General features: G+C 39.2%; 1 protein-coding gene across 1 annotated transcript in view; it reads right to left on the bottom strand.

Moving 5' to 3' along the window:
• The window catches only part of COL11A1 (collagen type XI alpha 1 chain), a 140701-nt gene that overhangs the window by 83516 nt on the left and 33247 nt on the right, over positions 1-23938 (bottom strand). Inside the window, exons 5-14 of the mRNA XM_036344132.1 lie at positions 19684-19812; positions 13098-13214; positions 12446-12538; positions 10259-10513; positions 9030-9092; positions 7575-7616; positions 6311-6373; positions 5569-5643; positions 4234-4320; positions 2412-2468 (exon numbers count right to left, since the gene is read on the bottom strand). Coding sequence (XP_036200025.1) covers positions 2412-2468; positions 4234-4320; positions 5569-5643; positions 6311-6373; positions 7575-7616; positions 9030-9092; positions 10259-10513; positions 12446-12538; positions 13098-13214; positions 19684-19812 — 981 coding nt within the window. The remainder of the gene's footprint in view (positions 1-2411; positions 2469-4233; positions 4321-5568; positions 5644-6310; positions 6374-7574; positions 7617-9029; positions 9093-10258; positions 10514-12445; positions 12539-13097; positions 13215-19683; positions 19813-23938) is intronic.

Below are 23938 nucleotides of genomic sequence, written 5' to 3'. Positions count from 1 at the left end.
ATAGGGCAAGACAGAAACAGGAATATTCTAACCTTGAAAGTGACAGGAATTATGACTTTCAAATTTCTAATTAAGAATTCCTACAACCAAATGTCTTCCAGAGAAAAACTGGGCTCTACAATAAATCTTATTATTAATCACTGAATTGAATGCTAGGGCACTCGATTTATTTTAATTAATTTGCTGCATTATGTCCTCTGTATATAAGCACTACCTACTCAACAGATTATAATTACTTTGCCCAAACTCTTATTCTAAAAATTGTCATGCAATAATTGAGAGTAACAGGACAGGGGGAAAAAGACATTTTCTACGTTTCCTGTATATTTTATAAGCTAAGATCCCATTTGTCTGTTGGGAAGAAAACAATTGAATAAAGACATTTTTCATTGGAAGAATATACATCGTTGTCTTAAAATGTTGATGTAGTCTCTATTTCTTTTTAAATTCTTAATGTATAAAATTTTTTGGACTCTAGTGTTAACAGATATTTGAAAGTCTGTAATAATTGGATGTTTTGGAGCAAAGGATAATAGAGAAAATGGTAAAAAGAAGCAATGTGACTTTTTTTCTCTCATTACTTACCTTTAATATTTAAGGAACCTGATACTTCTCATAACAAAGACTTAAGTAGTAAAATTCATTCATCTTGGATGTAACACTGAGAATGCGCACACGGTCATCAATGTTATATCTTTCTGCCCATGTGATGTGACCCTTAATGACTGTTTGGTGAAACAGGAGGTGCCAATTTTCTCTGCTTTTACTGGTTCTGCTCCCCACCGCCCTTACCCGCTACAAATCCACTAGGCTTGTGTTTGTCTGGATGATCAGTAGGAAAATTCTTTTGGAAAAGACAGTGTTAGAGGTCCTAGACTAATATTTTTAAAGTAATACATGTCAGTGTTTCCCAAACATTCTTGACTATAGGAATCAAGCCGGTGAACTCTTTAAAATTATAGTTTGCCGCGGCCGACCCTGAACCTGTATCATCAGAGTCTCAAGTTCAGGGTTCAAGAGAATTTTTTTAATGAAATATACAAGTAACCCTTCTGCGCCTAAATCTGTAAAGCACTAACTTGCTTCTGATGTTCCCTCATCAGGTAAACTGGAGTTATCACTAAGTAGCCATTAAATATTAATACTATTTCTTCCCTTGTTAAGTAGCATGGAATCTTCCATGTGAAATTAGCATACTGTGAGAGGCAGAACAGTAAAAATACATGATAACACTTAATAATGCACATAGAACTATGTATAATTTACATTCTGTGGGACATATTGTCAGCACATATATTCCACATGAGCTCATATGATTGAGCGTAAAGCCCTTCAAAATTATGCAATGTTATGGAATTTCAAGATTGAATTAAGAGAACTGTAAATACATGTAAAACTACATAACAGACTCTTCAATAAAATACAATAGTAAATCTCTTTCACCCTCATCCTAATAAGAGTAAAAGGGATTAAACAGAAGATTGTGTACTTGATTAAACTTGAATAAAATAGTTTTGCTATGTGTCCACTAAGTAAATCCAAGATAAGATTTTCATTTTCAGGTCTATAATTTCTATAAATACCTATTTCAATAAAGCATATTGAAAGCATATAAAATCATAAAAAGCAGAGTATACATGACTTTTTATATTGAAAAACAAATATTTAAAATAGAAATTATTTATTCCATTAATTCTAAAATCAATGAGAACTTGGGTTGCAATCCTACAGTGTTCTTTTTTTCTAAAGAAGACAATATGGTTTGAAAAAAATCTGCACTTTGTGGATTGCTACAATGCTTACTACTTAGTAAGTTTCATAAGATTTGAAGATACTTTTAAAAATATTCGTAATATATTAGCAAGCTAGTAAGGAAAATCAAACACTTATTTTCCAAGAGTCTCTAAAAGACAAATAATTTCTCCAGCGTCTGGATCACTGTGTGGAATACTGCAGGCAGTCTGAGTGTAAGCCAGGTCTCCTGTTTGCTCCTAATATGATGGAATAATTTTCACTGGCCTCAAATACTTTTTCTTTTATTATGGAAAATTCTGTTTAGCATAAAATCAAGTCTCAAGAATTTAATGTAAAATTGAATTTTAGTAACTCTGAATATTATGCAAATACATTATATTTATATGTAGAAAAATTAGCATTAGAATATGTGACTATATTTTTCATGGTATTTACTTGATTTGAAAACTTTTCACTGAAAAAAAATTCATTTTCATCAAAATTTACTGAGGACTCCATTCTAATAGATTTTTTAAATGGAAAGAAAATTAAGCATGAGTTGGTATATATACACCCTAGTTTCACCAGCCAGAGGTATGAACACTGCGTGGACAAAGCTGCCCACGGAACTGCTATTTTAGGGATTTAAACACACATCATCTTGTTGGGGAACCTACCACAGGACCTGGTCTTCCGGTTAGACCCATTGGGCCAGGGGGACCCCTCAGCGCAATCTACAAAATAAAATATATCAACGTTAGGAATGTCCTACTGGACTCGCATGTTCAACCACAATATTCTTTGGCACAAGCAACCTCACGTGACAGATGACCAAAACAGGCATGACAGCTCCATGCTAGGAAGAGGCCTGGTTACTGAAGAATCGCTAGTTTCTAGATGACCTAAATAAGTATCAGACATTTTTAAACCTTTGGAGCGTATACAATCTTGTATCACATACTATTAAGATTTATTCTATAAAAAAAGGTTAAAATAGATCTTTGAATAAGAAATCTAACATCTGATATAGTTTTCTACTCTGAGAAGTGTACTTTAGAATAATGTATAGACCTCTCTTAAATGTTCAGTGCTCGTTGAAAATACGTTTAGGTGCTCTAAGTAAACATTTTCTAGCCATTATTTTAGGAAAGGCTATGACAATGAAAGCCAGGCGACAAAATGCAAAATTGATCAAAAGAGTATGGCGATACACTTTTTTTTGACAAATCTCAAATTTAATGTTATATAGAAAAATACATTTATTCTGTGAAATCATAGGCATGCATTACTGACACTGAAAATTAGAAATGTGAAATTAGCATACTTGAAAAGCTGGAACAAGTAGAGTACAAAGAATAAATATCTGATAGATGTTAAATTAGTATGGTGTGCGAGTTTTGAATATTAGTGATTCCAAAGGTGAATACTTAGATTATTCAAACAGATATCAAAAACAATACAGTAATAGAAATAATGTGTAAAATTGTATTAGAAAAGTGCACAAGATGAAAACGGTAGGATCTCCAAAGTTTCGCTACTGACTCACCATGAGATTTTTGACAATACACTTCTTAATCCTTGAGATTAAATATCTGAAAAATTGGAATTATAACGCTTGCTACCTATTTCCAAGTAGGTTGCAAGGACTAATAAAATGAGGAATTCAGTGGCCTCGTAAAGTATTTAAGCTCAAATAATTACCTTAAATTTGTTCAAAGTAATACAATTTACAAGATAAATTGTAGGGATCATTGACAAATTATTTTCAATATTTTTGTATTTGTTTATGGTAAGGTCTAGTAAACAAATATTTAAATTTTTCATTATCTTTATACATGATGTCACCACAGAATGGCATATTTCTAGGTGAACAGACTGGTAAATGTGTAAACAAATATTGGTAATGAATTTAAACTTATGTTTTCAGATATTTTATACACTCAGATTTATGATGATAAACAATGATATCCCATAGTGATTTATATCACTGAGCAGGTGGGTACCCACAACCACACCAATTTAGGCCTTTATTTCCTTTCTTCTTTAAAAAAAACTATACTATGAATAAAAACATTATATGACTTTCAACTCTTTCCCAATCCCTTCTTTGATTTACTTATGTATAATTTAATTGCAATAAATGGAATTATTGCCATTGTAGGAAGAAGTGGATGTGAAAGGCAGAGAGTGCTGGGTGTAAGCCCACCAGTGTCTTCAAAGCAAATTAAAAACGTGTGTGTTATGGTGTGGGTGCTATCACCAGAGTTACCTATGGCAATAGTGCAAGGGCCAGTCATTGAATACTCAATTAGGGAAAAAATCCTGCTGGACAACAGATACAATCTTAGCATTTCCCCATCTATATTTAATATTCTACTCAACAGTATTTTTTTCAAAATAGTGGCACCCCCCAGATGCACACACACAGACTCACACTCACTCACGCGTGCGCACAATCTAGCATAGTCGGGTGAGGGCATGCGCCTTGATGCTTCTTACCCGAGCCTGCTGCAGGATCGCCTGGGCCTGCGCTTCCTGAGCAGAGACCACTGGTCCTTTGGAGCCATCGCCGCCGCCATAGCGAAACTGAGCAAAGGCCACATAAAGAGACTCAGCATCAGCCTTTGCCAAGGAGGTGCCTTACTCACTAGACCAAAGCCGCCCACTCAAAAGAGTGGGATTTCACACAAGTCCAAGGTCACGCCATCATGAATCATGATGCCGAGACTTCTTATTTTCTTAGAAAGTCTCCTTCTGCCCGTTAGGCAAGGTCTCTAGACCATGTTCTACCACTTGTAGAAGAGACTAGAGCAGCGGTTCTCAACCTGTGGGTCTCGACCCCTTTGGTGGTGGAACGACCCTTTCACAGGGGTCGCCTAAGACCATCCTGCATATCAGATATTTACATTATGATTCATAACACTAGCAACATGACAGTTATGAAGTAGCAACGAAAGTAATTTTATGGTCGGGTCACAACGTGAGGAACTGTATTTAAAGGGCCGGAAGGTTGAGAACCACTGGACTAGAGGCTTCTTCCCACTGCTCAGTTCCATCCTTTCTGAAAAGTCTATCATGTGTTTTTCATGTGCACATATGGACCCATATTATCCACCCATTTGTAAAAATTCCAAATGCACCAAGTCAGAGGTGGTCACAGGGCCATTGCTATTTCATCGAGTAAAGCTGGAATCACCGTGAACACAGTGAACTTGAGATATATTTATTTTGTTTACCTTTTCTTTACTAAAAACCGATCCTACTTATATCCCTCCATAAAATTCTAAAGCTTCTTTTAAATTTTAGCTTACAATGCAGCATGAGTCAGTTTCTCACTACGTAATTATTACTTGCTATTTTATTGCCTTTACATAAATAAATCATTTTCCCCAGAGAAGTAGGGCAGCATTAAAAGGAACCTCGTGGTAAAGCAAATAACTTTTGAGCAATGAATGACACTAGAGAGACAGCTCTTTTTAAAAGTATCAACTATTGTTTATATGGTGAAAAACAGTATATTAATATTATGTTGACACATGAAATACAGATTAATCATACAACCAGGATAAAGCACGATTGGGGATATTAAGAAAAAAACTCTATGCTTTGTTGTCAAAAGTCTAATCAAATTCTGAAACCTTAATTCTAAGGTAGAGATTAATATTTACTAGATGTTATTTTCAGTAAAATTTCTCATAATTTCCAAAGGCTGCTTGACTTTCTATCTTATAGGATGATTTTTAGTGGACTGCTCTGTAACATGGTCCAACAATATTTTTCAGAAACAAGATGACAAATGTTAAGTCCTCTTTATAGCTACAAGAAATAACATACCGGTAACATCAACATGGTACCAGGAGGACCTGGTAGGCCATCAGCTCCTGGTAAGCCAGGACGTCCTGGGGGACCCTAGAAAGTAAATAAAATCCTCAAAATTAATAATAAATGAATGAAATAATCAAATTTATTAGAAACTGAATAACTTTTCGTAAGTCTACATGATCTCATTGGCATTTGTCTTTTCCTCCTTGGTTAATCTCCTTTTAGTAAGCCTACCGAGGAAGAACTGTATTCATTATACTAGTTAACATTATTTTCATAATGTGCAAACTTATAGGCTACACAAGGATGGTCCAAAAAAACCCAAAAGCAGAGGGATGGGATTTCACATGAAGAGTTTGAGGAGACTAACATAAAAGTTCGGTTTCACCATGTGACCCTGATGTGATGCTCATTATTAGCTCAGACTCTACCAGCCGTCAACTAAACACCCACTGCAGTTCCTGGACATTTTGTCTGAATTCAAATTGAAGAACTGAATCTAAAGTAACGGGTTCATGTCAACATGGAAATTGATCATAAGTTTTCTCACTAGTTATCACATAGATAACATGCACATTCTCTACCCTCACTTTTAAAATTATAGCTAGAAAAGTTAACCTAAATGTTGCACAAAATTAAATGTATAAACACCACCCCCACCTCAGTGAGACGAATAACATGTTAAGCTTGTGGAATGTTTTTTGATTTTTAATCTATGTTATATCCTTTAGTTCTGAGGAGCCCCTTCACTTACCCTATCGCCAGGGTCGCCGGGGGGTCCAGACGGGCCTTGTAGACCTGGAGGGCCCATAAGACCCTACAGAGAAATAAACCAGCATCTGAGTCAGATTCCTGCTCTCATTAGGATGCAGGCAAATTCATCCGATCAACATCAAAGAAGAGCTCATTTATCTTTCATGAATATACAACTGTCTCTCAAACAATTGCCCTATTTATCTTCCTATGAACAGACAACATATAGGGACCACTTTGTGGCTATCTGGACTCTCCCTCTATGAAGCTGCTCTCCCAGCGGAGGCAGATGGACCAGGGAAACACAGGGAAGAACTCCCCAAGGTCAAGTCCCTGAGGTAGATGTTGGTCCCAGGTCTTACGGAAGAAATGGTAGACTCCTAGGATTAGACCTCAAAAACGTGAGGGCCGTATGGAAATGTAGCATCATTTAGCCTGGAGGCAGCATTATATTTTCTTTTATGGGTAAAAGTATTTAAAGGCACCAGTATCACATGCTTATTTCAGATGATGAGATATGAATTAATCCCACAAAAGACAGAGGTTGTCATAACAAAGTCAGATCAGTACAACTACCTGCGAATGAAGACCCAGGGAGTGATGTCAGCCTCACAGGGAAAGGACAAAAGGAGCTGAGAGTCACTCCATTCAGAAACACAGACAAGGCAGCCACAACCTCTTAGAATCCCGGGCCCCATTCACGGAGATATGTCTACACCTTTTCCATAAAAATAGCCACGGCTTTTCTTTTACTTGCATAACTTTCAGGTAGAGGTTGAAAATGAGGTTAGATGCGGAGATATTTAAGCAACAAAATATTTAAAACAAAATATATTTCCACTGCTCTCAAAAGAATCTCAGCGGGAAGCCGGGGGTGGGTGGTGGGTGGGAAAAGATCAACCAAAGAACTATGCATATATGCATAACCCATGGACACAGAGGATAGGGTGGTAGAGGCCTGGGGCGGGTGGGGTGGGGGGTGAGGATGGGCTCTACCACCCTAGAGAAAGGGGAACGTCTGTAATACTTTCAACAATAGAGGTGTGTGTGTGGTTTGTTTTTTTAAAAAAAAAAAAAAAAAAAAAAGAGTATCATTTGGATAGCCAAATCAGAAAGCAATTCAAGGCCCAGGTCCTCTGAACAAATATTCGCCTCTATAATACTCAAATTAGTCTGAAATATATCAATTCAATAATGTAACAGAAATCTTATATCTGATTATTTTAAAAAATTAAGACAAAAATAATCGTAAAACATTTCCATACCGCAGGTCCGGCTGGCCCTGGTGGTCCTTCGATCAGCATTCCCTAGAATAAGGAAAAACAGGTTTTTTCCAAGGAAAGTGTAACCGCTCACCTTTTACCTGCCTGACTCTAAGGAAGCATTTTAAAAAGTGAATTCTCCATTCCTACCACATAAAACCAATCACAAACACTTTTGCATGAGGAAGGGCAGAAACTCAAAATGACAGACATGGGTTCCTGTCCTCAGAGAATCTATGGACTCGTTAGAAAACATATAAATATCCAGATCAGCCACATGACAAGGGGAACATGCTAAGTGCTTCCAAGAAGAGTAAAACAAAGGCATGTGACCAAGTTGTCCCCGGCTCCCAGGATAATTCCAGGCGCAAAGCAGGGACTGCAATACTGGTTGTGTGAGTGGAAGAATGGAAGGGACACCCAAGCACTTTATTCAGAAAAGGGGAGAAAAGTCCAGACGAAAGCAGCTGGGATAAATATGAGATCAGCTCTTAAGTGCATAAGAGAACCTAGTACTATTTCAGGATAAGAACCAGGTCCAAAACGTTCATGATTCTACTGCCGAAAATTGTTTTGTCATTTTTAAAAGTTGGTTGTAAATGTTCATAACTAGGGCAAAGTCACTCGGAAAACACTTATTTTTAAAAGCCTTCCGTTGAGCATGTGGCATCCTTTCTCAGCTTGTGGAGAAATAGAGTGGATAGCCGATAATGTCCTTATAGGTGCAGCGCGTTCATTTTTATTCACCCACCATCTTTTTTTAATGTTTATGTCATTGTAATTTCTGAAATGATATGCATGACCGCGAGGCCAATGGTTAGACCCACTGCTTTAGTTCTAATGCAGTAGTTTCCCCAAGGTGTTCAGCAGGTAGAACAGTAACACTGCTTTCCAGAAAGAATATGTTTCTTACCAATATCTAGAGTGGTAAGAAAATTAACATAGCTTTAAAAGTCATGTTTGGAGTGAACTGGAGCCTTTTTATTGGGAGGTAAGGAACTGAGTGTGTTTTTTTAAAATCTTCATTTGATTACCTAATGTTATTGGGCTATGAAACTTACTTTTTTCATAGGTATTTGTATCTAGGTCAAAAAACATGTCTAATAATATCCACTCAGACATAAGAGGAGAAATCACTGGCCTGGAAGCCGGAAGAGCTCAAGTCTAGTGACAGCTCCACCTCCAAACATTCACACCCAAGGGAAGCACTGAAACCCCTAGAATCTCAGGTTCTTTGGTTGTAAAACAAGAGAATTAGACTAGACACATTTCAGCCACTTTCAAATTCCAAAATTCCATAACTCTCTATTTTTGGTTTATTGAGATTCCACTTGCCAGAAATGGCCTTACCGACTCAGTTATCTGTGACAAATTATATACACATTTGGACAACAGAACTGTCAATGGACACAGTGAAATAACTACCAACCTTCACACTGTGTCCACACCAGTACTTACAGGTTCAACGACCGCTGGCTCTCCTTTCTGTCCTTTTTCCCCGTATCCGCCATGGCCATTTATCTGTTAAGTGAAAATTCAAGCAGCCTGTCTTTAAATAAATAAGGCCATTAAGTACTTTAAAATATATATGATTTCAGAAAGGAAGGAAGAGGAGAGAGAGAAATAGAAACATCAATGATGACAGAGAATCATTGACCAGCTGCCTCCTGCACACCACCTACTGGGGATCGAGCCCACAACCCGGGCATGTGCCCTGACTGGGAATCAAACTGTGACCTCCTGGTTCATAGGTCGATGCTCAACCACTGAGCCACACCAGCTGGGCCAGTATTTGTAACAAGGCAATTATCTAAATGTATTTTAAATAACCTATTAAAGTGTGTTTTTTAAATAGCAACCTATTCAAGGTTTAAATACTGAAAATATAACATAGGAAAACATAATGAACATTAATACTGAATCCTGAGTGAGAATGAACACTTGCTTCTTAAAGACAGAAAGATAAAGACATCCTCAGACCTTAAAAATTGTTGCAAGGCATTAATCAAAAAGTGTCATCAAACTAAAGTTAATAAAATGGAGGAAATGAGTGGGGGAAATGGGGGAAGGCGGTCAAAAGTTTAAAATAATAACAATATAATAATAAGTATGGTGCATCACCGAGCATCACCAAAATATAGTGTAAAAATCAGAAATTTCACTCACCACCCAAAATCATTATGACTACATTTTAATCGCATCAATGAAGAGAAAATCTGGATTCAATTCTATTCAAGATTATACTTTCAACAAAGACTCCAGCTGTGTGGCCAGAGATACAACGGGGGCAGGTCCCCAGGGGGGAGAGTCTATCAAGATGTCCTAGCTGTGATAAGTGTTCAAAATTTATATGAGGAGCTGGATTTTATTTATTTTTAAATGTTTTTATTTATTTTTAGAGCGAGAGGAAGGGAGAGTGAGAGAGAGATAGAAACATTGATGAGAGAGGAACATCATCGAATGGCTGCCTCCTGCACAGTCCCTACTGGGGATCGAGCTGCAACCGAGGTCCATGCCCTTGACCAGAATCGAACCCGGGACCCTTCAGTCCACAGGCCGACGCTCTATCCACTGAGCCACACTAGCTAAGGCGATAAGCAGCATTTTAAACCTGGAAAGACATCAAGACGAACATGGAAATACTCCCAAAAGAATACGCAACGACACAGAGCGTAACACAGACTTACGCTGGTTTCTGTGATATCTGTTTCTGCCGGGACCCCTGGACCAAACTCTTCGTTAGTGGGGCTCGTTTGCTTATCTTCATAGTCTTTATATTCATAAAAATCATATTCGCCTAAATCTCCATCTACCGGGAGGTCAGAGTCCCTGCCGTCTATTTCTTTGTTCTCATACAGTGTATCCTCGGGATTTTTCCTCTGGGCCTCATAATCCTCTCCGGTTAGATATTCTTCGGTAAACACATCTTCCACGGGACTTGGCTATTCATTTAAGTTGCAAGGAATCGGAGAACATGGAGGTTAATGTTAGTGAAGCAAGGTAAGCATTTGCAATCACAGTTCCATGGGATGTGATGGGAGGCAGCGGTTCAAATGCTACTCAAGCGAGTCTGAGCACTATTTCTGCCAGGATCATTGAAAGAAATAGTTCTGTACATCGGTATGTACAAGGATACATGGCTTTCTAACATGTTTCCCAATAGTGCCAAGGCAAATATTCACATGGGTTCCACATGTGTATTTGCTTGTTCCATTGAAAAGAACCTTGTTAGTCAATTTGATATTTATGGTTTAAGATTTGAATAATAAATGTGCTCTTAGTGAAAGATTGCTTAATTTTCAAATCTCGCAGAACATCCTTATGAAATATAATTACCACCAGAAAAGCCATGTAACGTTGACTCTCGATCCCCGAAATGAACTCTTCACGCCAATACTGAGACTTATCATTGCGATATGTAGGCGGAGTATCTGGCGTGTAGGGAAGGTTCATATCACCACAGTTCTTTAAAGCCAATATAATATAAAATACAGTCCTCACAATTTAAGACAATCAAGTTAAATATATCATTGTCAGATCTCAAAGAGTAGAGAATATTCACTTAAAAGTAAAAATTATATCAATAATACTCCCTCAGAGAAATAGAAACATAAACTTACTGTAATTTTCATTTTCTCACAAGTAATTCCCTAATAAGAGTATAAATCTAAATCATATTTATTATGCAATTTTTGGCCATCTTCTAATTTTGATGAAGTTCAAATTAACTTACTTTGCTACTTTATGAGTTTCATTTTTAAATAACTTGTTCGCTATGATATAGTGAGTCTAGATGATAAAGAAATCTTGAATAAATAAGATTACACAAAATCATGTTAATAAAATAGGCTGAATTGTAGCAATTTTTAACTAAAGGGAAATGTCCAATAACCACAGGAATGTTGTATTCTTAAACCAGGGGGTCTACAGGGGATGCACATTATCCAGCAGATATTACTGTTTCAGAGCTGAGACCTACAAAACTGGACGAGTTTGGGGAGATAAATAAACATCTTGAATAAAGATACCCATTTTGGGAAACGATTAATTTGGACAAGATGAAACTTATCTGTTCTTAGGCTAAAATGTCATTGTTCTAGAGTATGCATCTGCATGTAATGCACCGAGTTAATTCCCTGCCGAGACATGGGTGACATAAATTTTCTAATAACTCAATTACTCAGGCATTGTTTATACCAGGGAAGGCGGGGATTTTACAAAGTTAAACGGAACCACACGCTCCTTTTTGCACGATCAGAATGTACACATGATATGAAATTCAGAAAGATTGCTTGATTTGGACCTACATGTCCTTAAATCTCTTCGTAGAGACGAATGGGAAAGGTTAAAATGTGTTATTTTAACCATAATCACCACTGCATTCCTAAGCAGTGTGGAACTGTGAGCAGCGAGTAAGAGCCGCGAAGACTGCATCTGTTCAGGATGCGCGCTGTTACAGAAACGCCGGTGAGGCCGAGGTGGGAGAACTCTGATTGTATCCCCGGCGGATACAGTCCCCCTCGCGGGTGCTCCCAGGGAAGGCTGTGTTGTGAGCACCGCATCACAACGTGCCGAGAAGCTGGGGGCCCAGGAGCATCAGGCAAGGCGAGCGGCCACTCAGATCCACGTGGCCTTTGCACGAAGCCGGAGCCATGCGGGCCTGATCTGACACTGGCTGCACATGACCCCTGTTTAGGGACAGCGAACCCCTGTCTCTGGTCCTCTCACCGCGGCGAGACAAAAAAAAACCCAAACTTGCAGAGGCTCCCGGGGGTCCCTCCGGAGTGAGGCATCCCCGGAGAACAAGGCCCACTGTCTCCCCCGGGGCTGGGCCTGCCCCTGCCCCTGCCCCTGCCCCTGCCCCGGCGCATTACCTCGTTGGTGCCGGAGACACGCCGGGGAGCTTCGGTCTGGTAACTTCCCATGGTCCCATAGTTGTATTCCTGAAAATCTTCCACGATGTTTGCCTGGTGATAAACGCAATGGAAACGCAATTAGTCGAAATGGGAGGCGACCGCACATCTTCTAGAATCGAGATTTGACGGGGCGATCGGATTAGCCAGGGAGGGTTTTCTAGGCGGGTTAGTCAGCGCCTCGTCATCACAGATCGTCCTGCGGGTCGAGGACAGATCTTGATTGCTCTGGCTTTGCTACCTGGACCCCTAGTCTGGCTGTGGCCGCTGCTCGGTAACTTTTCTTCTTCTTGGATGCAAATCGGTCAGATTTAGGGGGCGTAAACTTTTGGGGCTTTTCCTTTGAGCTAGTGGCCACTGTCCTCGTCTTCTGTTGGAAATGGGATTTCTTCTTCTGGAACGCGCGGGGGGAGGCGGAATGGAAAACATAAATATAAAGTGAGAAGGGAGGAAAGGGCTGGGTGCGAGGAAGACGAGGCAGCACAGCGAACCGGCATGGTGCTCTCGGGACAGCGGCTGCCAAAGGAAGACCCGTTACTGGCTCACAGGACTCGGGGGGCTGTAGGGGGGCCACAGGGAGACGAACAGCGGGGCCCCAGCCACGTGTGTTTACCTCGGTTTGTGCTACGGTCTCCTCGGCTACAGGGGGCGTCCCTGTCACACTGTCAGCCTCTTTATAGTCTGCGTCCCCATACTCATAGTCATACTCCACCACCTCCTCGGGCGCATACTACATCGCAGAGGGAGAGACAGCAGGAACGTGGTTAGCGGCAGGTCACACCATTACCAAAGTAGGAATCGTCTTCTTAACGTTTGCTTGGAGGAAACGTTAGGAGCCAGGGAAGGACTGGTCCTTCAGGGTTACTTTGTGTCACACCAAGTATTATACTGTCCCACACAGAGTATAATAACCCGGGAGTGACGAAGCAGGTGCTCAAGGAGCATGATGGTGGTTAGGATTGTGAAGAAACTAAAAGTTTTGAATATTAATTCAAGCTTTTAACTATTGGATATTAATTCAGACACAGCCGGTATGTATTTGGACACAGTTGCTAGATATTCGTGTTAATTCTGGTTTGTAAAACTTACTCTCAAGGTTTCTCCATAAGGATTTTACAGTAGTTTCCATGGGCGATTTCTTACTTTCTTTAAACTGCATATATAAAAATGAAAAATAGAGAGACTAGGCTTCCCAAGTATGAAAGGGTTTTGGTATTTATTGTGAAATGGAGGGTGGGAGAGAAAGGACTACAAGGGACATGAAATGAGTCTACATTTTATTGGGAATACTAGAACCAATGGAAAGATTAAATTTTAAATTTATTCAGAAATCTCGAAATTGTTACTTATGATCCAAATGAGCATACTAGTAGATACTTGTGAAGCATTAAAAGATTCAAAATCATATCTGCTTATATTTAACACTTCATTTAAAATGTTAAATATACTGCCTTTGTATCTACCAAAAAAGGGCATGCCATTTAGATACCATAAACTACTAAACTGAGCTCACACTGTAAATAGCATTTTATACTAAACTTTTTGTGCAATAGAACAGACTAATTTGGGCGAGGGGGTGTCTCTTAAAGCCGAGTCTGTTATATTATAAAGTAGGTTTTCCGAAAACATATGTTTAAAAATTGACAAATTAGTTTACCTGTTTTGACTTATGTAGACATGTTTGTGTAATTAAAAGTAAGTATGTATGAAAAGTTTAGTTTCACAGAAAAGTTGCCTATATGTATTCCTGTCACTTTAAAAGGCGAAAGATTTATGCGATCTGAAGAGAAACCAGAGTATTTCCTGTCATTTTAAATCAATACTGAGCAGGTCTAGTAAATGCAGGCATTCACCCGTCACCTGATGAACAGATGTGCACAGCTGGGCGGGGCTTAGCATATGTGGGTCCATGTGCTGCAGAAAGTCCCACCACGTGACCGCAGGACCAATCAACCAATTAACACTGGTGATGCGGTGTGATCACGTGCTAATCACTTGCTGAACATTGTTCATGAGCAGGGACACTTGGATTTAAATATGTCGACTATAGTTGTAGGTATATAATATTTAGTTGTGTTGGTGAAATTACTATCTATATTTTTCCCAACATAGGGCCTATTTGCGAAAATGTGTTAAAAATAACAGTTAATCTGTTACTTTAATTATAAACAAATCTTGGTTAAAAGCATTTTTAAATTAACAGGGTGTTAATTTTCACATATGACATATGGACGGGAAATTTTGTCCATTAAATCCAAAGTCCATTAAATCGAGCTCTGCAAAATTGAGGGTTTACTGTATATATATAAAAAAAAAATGTGTTGGAAAGAGCTATGTCCTTAGTAGAAGGACATGCAAGACAATAATGCAAATTGAATGATGAGGAAAATAATGTGTTCACCTTCACAGACAAAATCTCTATCAAACTTTTAAGCTGTAAAGAAGAATAGAGATATTGTGAAGGATATATTGATAATTGATTTTAATTAAAATAACCAAGTACAGTAAGCTCATATATAGTATGAAATATTAAGCAACAGACTCAACAAGCTAATACTAATATAGTCTATATACTTTTTAAGTGCTAAATGCAAACTATTTGGAATTTCTTAGGTATTATACTTAGTAAAATTCCAATTATATCCCAACTGAATCTCTCTTGGCATTTCAACTCATCCTTTTTAATCTGCCCCCAAAACAGCAAGTTCTCAACCTTTCTAATGCCGCAACCCTTTAATACAGTTCCCATGTTGTGGTGACCCCAAACCATAAAATTATTTTCATTGCTACTTCATAACTGTAATTTTGCTACTGTTATGAATCATAATGTAAATATCTGATATGCAGGATGTATTTTCAGGGGTCCCAACCACAGGTTGAGAACCACTGCCTTAGAGGATTGTGATCACTGTGGCGATACTGCACATCTGGCCCTTCCTAAAATACCCTCCCTGGAGTGACCTCTCCTAGCTGGTACAGCTGAAGGTCATGTTGAAATCTAAACATAGAACTCCAGCCTTTTTTACGACTGTCAAAATTCCCACTTGATTAAATTAATAGAAACAGAGTCATCATTTCCTTTCGCCAGCAATATCTTCATTTTCAATGAATATGCATTGGATGCCTTATAACAAAACTTTACAGAATTTGGTAAAATAGAAAAATGCACGTGTATAGCACTTTAGACATTTTTGTTTCTTTATGCCTCTGCAATCGAGATAAAATGCCAATTATTTCTAGGAAAGTTAATGTAAGTATTACTGATAACATGATTAAGTAAATAAAGTAATTAAGAACTGAATTAGATATATATTCAGTAGACAAACATGGAGAGTGGATATAATTGAATAAGTCATGTTGAAAGAAGAAATATCAGGGTTCTATCATTACTAGCTACTAGCTGAAACTAGAACAGCCAAAAAAATCACCAGTCTACTTTATATTATGCTTTAGAGTTTTATAATTAAGTATGCTTTTCAGAGTCAAGAGCATCTATAACGAATTGTAAAGATAAAAGGCAATAAAGAAAGGCATATAGGGAGAATTTAAATGTGACTTAAAGCCTGGTATTCAGGCTTTATATATATAAAGATAATAGCTAATGCTATTGTCTATCTATCTATCTATCTATCTATCTACCTACCTACCTATCTACATATCCATCTATAGATAAGCCTGTGCCAAAGTAGCCAGTTATCTTTAGAGCATGGATTTCCTTGGAAGGAGTAAACCTTGTCTAACCTCCATAATCCTGTCCTCTGTTTGCACTCTTTCCAAATGGGGACCAACCAGACTCAGTTGTGACTGTAATGATGTAGGAAGTAACACGCTCACCACCTAAGCACTGACGGCATCTCTTTCCTGGAGCTACTCGGTCTCATTGGAAAGCATCACTGCTTTTGTTCTTATTTTTATCTGCACAACATCCCCTGAGGAGACATAAGGCTTTGTTGTCAACATGAAGCTTTCCAACTCTGGGGTTTTGAGGATGCCTTAAAGACGGGTGAAGAAGAGAGACCCTATTGTAATCAACCAGATGAATCTATGCAGAAAGATTAGCAGTGGCGGCAGGACTTCCACATTGCCTGTGAGCAGCTGAGTGTGAATGATTGTCTGTGAGGAGAGAGGATCTTCTAGAAATGCCATCAAGTCTGTCCTGGCTTCATTTGGTAGAAAATAGTGGGATCGGTAGGTATCTGTGCACCTATGAGAGCTAGAATACATGATAAATATTAAATGAATGGAAAATTAAGGTACTACATTTGGGGAAGTCTATCATTTTTTAATTTTTTAAAAAGATCATCTTTGTTTTCTTTTCTTATTTTTTATATGTAAGACCATCAATTGCCTACTGGATATAAGGCATTATAATCTGTGTAATACACGAAGAAAGAACCATATATAGATTTAATATCAAAACTGTCATAATTTTAATGTTAGCTATTCTTCCATATAGATGGTATTATGTAGGTTCAAATAAAATTTAAGTTTGATGATGTTATCACTATATTCAAATCTATTCACACGATACATTTTTCACTATTGTGCCAAACACATTAAAAACTGACTAAAAGTGAATAAGAATTTGTTATTTAGTGGAAACTAACTAGTCTAAATTACAAGTTAGAAAAAGCACAGTTCAGTTAACTTCTAAAAGAAACTGACATATTTATTAATTCAGATTAGAATAATAAATATGAATGTCACAAATTTATTAACATAAAATTAACTAATATAAAGTACATGTATGCTTGATGCTCCACATTGTACTTTATTTTCTGTTTCATTAGCAAATATCATTGCATTCCTATTTTGTATAGGTAGAACATACATCAATTTTTAATGTATTTTTTGAAATATAATGATATATTATAGTTCAAAATTAATATAAGAATTGCTTACAGATTTGGTTAACCAGTTTTTCACATACTAGTATAAAATGGTTGTCTCATTATTGAAGTATCAGTGTCACTTAGAATTGGAAAAAACCAAAAGCTGATTTAAATTTTTCATTGTGACATGTTCAGCAGAGAAACTAGTAAGAGATGCTGTCACGCATCACCCCAGCAGACTTTCAGCCAGCCTTTGCTCCAGCAATATGTTGTTTTCATCAAATGCTTGTAACAAAAACAAGTTTGAGCCCAGTCAGGCACAGGCTTGCATTTGTGCGCTCGATCCCCAGTGTGGGGCGTGCAGGAGGCAGCCGATCAATGATTCTCTCCATCATTGATGTTCTCGATCCCCAGTGTGGGGCGTGCAGGAGGCAGCCGATCAATGATTCTCTCCATCATTGATGTTCTCCATCCCCAGTGTGGGGCGTGCAGGAGGCAGCCGATCAATGATTCTCTCCATCATTGATGTTCTCGATCCCCAGTGTGGGGCGTGCAGGAGGCAGCCGATCAATGATTCTCTCCATCATTGATGTTCTCGATCCCCAGTGTGGGGCGTGCAGGAGGCAGCCGATCAATGATTCTCTCCATCATTGATGTTTCTGTCTCTCTCTCCCTCTCCCTTCCTCTCTGAAATCAATATATATATACATATATATATATGTATATATATACACAAATTTGACATTTGAGAATGTTAAATATATGTATAGACCATTAAAATAGAAAAAGGTTTACTATTTTAAATGAAGGCAAGTTTACTTTTAAATGAATTTAAGATAAAAAAGGGATAAAAAGTCTTATTTTGATTCAAAAGAACTCAGCTACGTGGCTAATAGCATTAAAAAATGGGAATGTCACCTCAAGGTGACATATTAAGAACACATACCTTTATTCTTTAAAAAAAAAAATCAGCACCATATCTGTTGCTAAAAATATATAAGCCTTATCTTTCTTAAAACAGGAACAAAGTAAACTTCATTAATCTCGAACACGGATACTAAATGTCATGCATTTTAATACGGGATCACTGCATCATCTGCAAGGTATGAAAGCACTAAAACTGAGGGCTAGTTTACCAGTCCTCTTGGGATTCAGCTTCTTAAGACTTTTTCCTGTTTTGAAAAAAAATTAATATGAAGTCATGGAAAAGATCACTGCAATAGAAATCGCTATCAGACCTTAAAAAGTAATGTAAAAAATACATATTTCCAGAATTTTAAAGGTAATATTCAAAATAACTATTTAAAACTGAAAGATAAGAGTCTTAGCCTGTTCTAAATAGTAAAACTCAAAAGGTGACACCTAGTAATCTAGGTGTTAGAAGGTAAGAGAAATGCTATTTGAGCTACTTTCAAGCACAAGGACAGTTTTAATGTTTTTCAACTTCCACCATCTCTTCTAAAATTTAATACTTCCAATTTGTGAAAAGAATCTAAATACAGAGTTTTGAGATCAGCCGAAGGCTAACTTCCAGGTTGCTTACTTTTTGATTTCCAGAAAATCCACATCAACCAATATTCCAGAAAGGTCTGGAGAAAGGGTACGCTGTCCTGTATTTCTTGTTCTTTGGGACAGTCAAGGCTGACAGAATTGCTCTGACTATTCTAACTTAGATACGTGTATTTTTGGTCTGAATGAGAACAGAGTCAGATTTCATTGTGATGAATTTTCTTGGGGGGAAAATCGCTTGGGAGAATGGTTTTACACCTGAATTTCAAATAACGTGACCTAACATGAATAAAAGTACATGAATAGTTTAATGACCACCATCAGTTCATACTGCTTTTCATTTCACGGTGAATGACATCAAATTTTGTGCAAGAAAAAGAAAACCTGTATCAATGTAGCAGAGCCTACCAGAAGTAGAAACTCCCTCACATCCTACAAACTTTAAGGTGGCTCTAGGGCCCCTGTCTCCTCTGCAGGCATTCCTCAAGGCCTGGGAAGTGGGGAGACCCCGAGCCCTTTCACCCCCATCTGGAAGCAGAGTTCATGACTGCAGCGCTAAGGGCAAAAATAGGGCTTTTAGAGATGATCTTTTCTCCCCCGCCCCCCCAAACATGCAATATGCTTATATACACCGCATACAAGGGAGGTATGTCTATTTGTAAGAAACTTAAGTTACAAAATACTTGAATAAGAGGAAAAAACACCAGAGGCCATTTCGAGTCAGTTCTTCCCAGATAGCGAGCGCGATTGGAAAAAGTGTGCTTTAAGGGAAACGGGATACATAGCGACCAGCCTCCAAACTGCAGGACCCTGTCTCTGCCACTGAGGGGAGACACCCTGGCCCACCCTGGTCCTCACCTCATCGATCTGCGGCTCCTGCGCCTGCGCGGCCTTGGGCGCCGAGGAATCGCAGTCGGGGCTGTAATGCTCGCAGTAGTCGTAGGCGGCCTTGGGGTCACTGACGATCAGCAGCTGTTGGATGTCGCCCTGCCCAGAAGCAAACAAGGATGTGGTCAGAATATTCAAATACACACTGTAGGTCTAGGGCAGTGGTTCCCACGTGGGGCACACGCCCCAAGGGGAGGGGGGCAAAGTGATTTTTCAGGGGGGCAGTTTGAGAATGAGTTATTCACAGTGAATTTTTTGCATTTCTTATGGTTCTAGGGGCCTCATATACAGTAGATAAATATATATTGTGACATATTTATGCATTTCAGTTCTCTATTTTGTTTTGAAAGTTTATTTGCTATTTTTTCGTATCACTTCATATTATCATTATTTTTTTAACCATTTCTTAGGGATTTCTTCCTCAGTACTTCAATTCTCCTTTCATCCTTTTATTTTTCTCTCTCATGGACGCCATGTTCTTTGGAAGCTTGTTTAGACCAAGTTCATGGCCTTTTAGGCTTCCTCCACGTGAACAGGAGCTCACTTTTTGAATAATAAGAACTATATGTCACAGTGTGTGTGTGTGGGGGGAGGCATCAGGATTTTAAAGATGCGTAGGTGAGGCGTGGCCAAAAAGGCTGGGAACCACTGGTCTACAGCAAGACTCACTCAAGATCACGTGTGGTGTATTTCTACATATCTGAAGAAGAAAAATCACTTACTGCTCACTGTTAAAAACAGTCTTATAGGATTGAAAGGGAAACTCACACCTTTTCCACTACAGTTGACGCTTGAACAACACAGGTTTGAGCTGCGTGGGTCCACTTGTATGTGGATTTTTTTGTTCAAGAAATATGTTAGAACATTTTTGAAGATTTGTGACAAATTTAAAAAATTCTCAGATGAACCTTATGATTTTCTCAGTAACATTTCCTTTTCTCTCACTTAGTTTATTGTAAGAATGTAGTATAGTAGTGACCTGGTGCACGGATTCGTGCACATTGAAAGGAAATTAATTAAACGGTGGCCAGCGGGGTGAGACTGGGTGAGAAGGGCTGGACACGCCCTGGAGCCAACCTCCCGCAGCCCCTCCCCCACCAGCCACACCTGGGGTGGGGCTGGTAGCGCCGTGGCTCTGAGGGAGTCTGTGGGGTCCCTCCAGCTGGTGGGGTCCCTGGGCCTGGCCTGCAGGGATCGGGCCGAAACTGGCTCTCCAACATCCCCTGAGGGGTCCCGGAGTGCGAGAGGGCACTCTGCAAAGCTGCTGTAGGACAGGGTGTGGAATGCAAACGCAAGTCTGCAGTAAACCAGATTCGGGCGGCAGTGCCCCAGCAACAACATAACCCACGGCCAAAGGTGGAACCGCGTAGCCCCGCGAGGAATCGGGCTCCCTCCTTTCTGGTTCCAGGTTGTGTCACCTGAGAACCTTTGCTGCCAAGTCACTGCAGCTCAGCAGTTCCTGCGTTGAGTGTCTGCCCCCTGGTGGTCAGTGCATGTCATAGCGACTGGTTGGATGGTAGGAGGGACACTTAGCATATTAGCCTTTTATATATATAGATAAATCACCTGACATACAAAATATGTGTTAATTGACTGTTCATATTATTGATAAGGCTTCTTGTCTATAGTAAGCTATTAGTCAAAATTATACACAGATTTTTGACTGAACAGAGGGTTGGTGCCCTTAACCCCAGCATTGTTCAAGGGCCAACTGTATTCTGCTCTTGAAACAATCTGTTTCCACATGGGTCTAATTAAACAGGAAACTAGTTTGACATGAATCTATGGGTCATGACCCTATTAATTATACTAAAGCCCAGAAAAATCCTGAGTGAATATCCATATGACACAGATTCCAGGCCCTGTAGATTTGAGAATAGGAACTGGATTTCCAGAACTCCTGAGGTCATTCTGAATAACTTCAAAATTACTCCAGCTTTCTCTGCATTCTACACTTATTAACTGGCGTTACTTAGGGCCTGATGAAAGTATAGACATTACGATGTTAAAGACTCTTAACACTGAGTACTAAGAAATGACCCTTTATTTCCTCTTACTTGCCTGTGTCTCCCCATAGTTTGCTGTCCGGAGTTGCAAATCCTCTGCTATTTCTGAATAAACTCAATCTGGGTAGCTAAAGACTGTGTTATTTCATTTTTAAGGCGGACAACACCAACTGATCAATTTAGAGCACTGAGATCCACGACTGAATTATTATAAATAATCACAAATAACCAAGAGAAATGTGAATACAGAATTATTCATTAGGCTGTATACAAAAAAAAAAGAAAAAATGAGGCCTCACTGAGTACTGGTCTCATGAAGGGTTTCAATTTGAAATCCTGAATCTGGAATTTCCTCCCAGGGTGCCGTTAAGTAGTTGGAATGATGCAAGTCACTCATCCTCACTCATCGTTTGTAGAAAGAACACACCGAGAGATCCTATCTGTGGCCCTCTCCAAGACTGAAATCTATGATCCCATGCTTAAATTATAGAAAATACAGCGAACCAAGTGGAGACATCCCTGAAATAGAAAAACGCTACCAACCTCAAATACGCATGTGGTACTTTTAAAATCCTGTATTTTTTAAGAGAATTACGGTTTCCTAAGTACTTACTATTTTAGTCAAGGCACCTGACCTCATTAAATGGAATCCTGCCAACCTTTCCACCATAAATTCTTATTGCAGGTGGTCCGTTTTCAACCATAAGACACACTACTGAAAAGTCGCTGGAAAATGCAGTTAAAACTCTGCTCTTCTCCATCTCCCAGAAGGCATCGCCCAGTGCTTTTCTGTTAATCATATGACAGGCTGTGAGACAGTCTGAAGATAAATAAAAGCATCCTGACAGGTGGAGGGAACTGTAAATATTTAGCTTCATTAGTCATAGAAAATTCCACGGCTGGAAAAAGGTGAAGTTACCCAGTAAAACTGGCATCTGGAGCACAGCAGGTGTGAAAGCCACCTTCTCCTCCAGTGGCCACAAAGTTTAGAGTTGAGGTGATGCAATTACCTTGCGTGGGCAGCTGTGGAAGCCAGGTCCACACGATAGAGTCTGCCTACAGAGAACATGGGTCTAGAGCAAAGCACATGTAAGAAAACCTGACGGAGCCTACCTATGCCGAGCAGGTTCTGCTGAATGTCATGTGCATCGCAAAAGGTTCCTGGCATGTTTTCATTAGACACGTTCTATAAGTGACAGGATAGCGTACCTCCTTTCCAAACTAAAATGGAATGCATGCATTCCAACAATGTTTGGCTTGTTTTCATTTTTGTTTTATATACATATACAATAACTATTTTATTATTTTTTAAATACATTTTTGTTGATTTAAGAGAGGAAGGGAGAGGGGGGAGAGAAACATCAATGATGAGAGAGAATCGTGGATCAGCAGCCTCCTGCATGCCCCACACTGGGAACTGAGCCCACAACCCAGGCATGTGCCCTGACCAGGAATTGAACTGTGACCTCCTGGTTCAGAGGTCGATGCTCAACCACTGAGCCATGCCAGCTGGCTACAATAGCTCTCAATAAGGCTCAACTACTTCTATTTTCTCATAGTTATATCACACTCTAGGAGATACACAAGTTAATAAAAACTCAGCTTTTTATGCCTGTGTAAGAAATCACCTTTATTGAAAAAGTGTCCTACAAGATTGGTTTACTGCTTAAAGGGTCAATGTGAGGAGTCTGAATTGTCAGATGCAACACCCCATCTTTCTGTGAGACCCACCAGTGCCTGGTTGAAGTCAGTTCCCAGCGTGGGCATCCCCTGAACTGACAACACAGCAGCTGATTCCTAAGAACCGGCACTGGAAAGCCAGCTGAAGGCTCGAGAGTTAGGTTCCCACAGGGCCTCATCCAAGTTATAAGGAAACAACGTTTAGGAAACGATGCTATTCGACAACCTTGCTGCACTTGAAGGCTTTAAAATAGCTCCTGGCATCTTTCCTTCATGCATATCCTAAGTTTAAGGATTCGAATAATCAGTCTATGTCACTTGCCTGGAAAGGACACTGTTTCTACCAGAACACAAAGGGACAGTTTCTAGTCTGGGATCCTCTTCTTACTCAGCCCATCTCCACTGTCCAATAAATAAAAATTCACTCAAATACATCTTCAGAAAGCAAGGCCCTGTCTGTTTCATTCTCCAAGCTTCCTCCCTTTTCTGGAATAAGCCTGCGTGCAGCGGGCGCACGATAAATGGGTCCCTGGGCAATG

Source organism: Myotis myotis, unplaced genomic scaffold (assembly GCF_014108235.1).
Source record: "Myotis myotis isolate mMyoMyo1 unplaced genomic scaffold, mMyoMyo1.p scaffold_m19_p_18, whole genome shotgun sequence".
Lineage (NCBI taxonomy): Eukaryota > Metazoa > Chordata > Mammalia > Chiroptera > Vespertilionidae > Myotis > Myotis myotis.
This window is presented reverse-complemented; position numbering and strand designations above follow the sequence as displayed.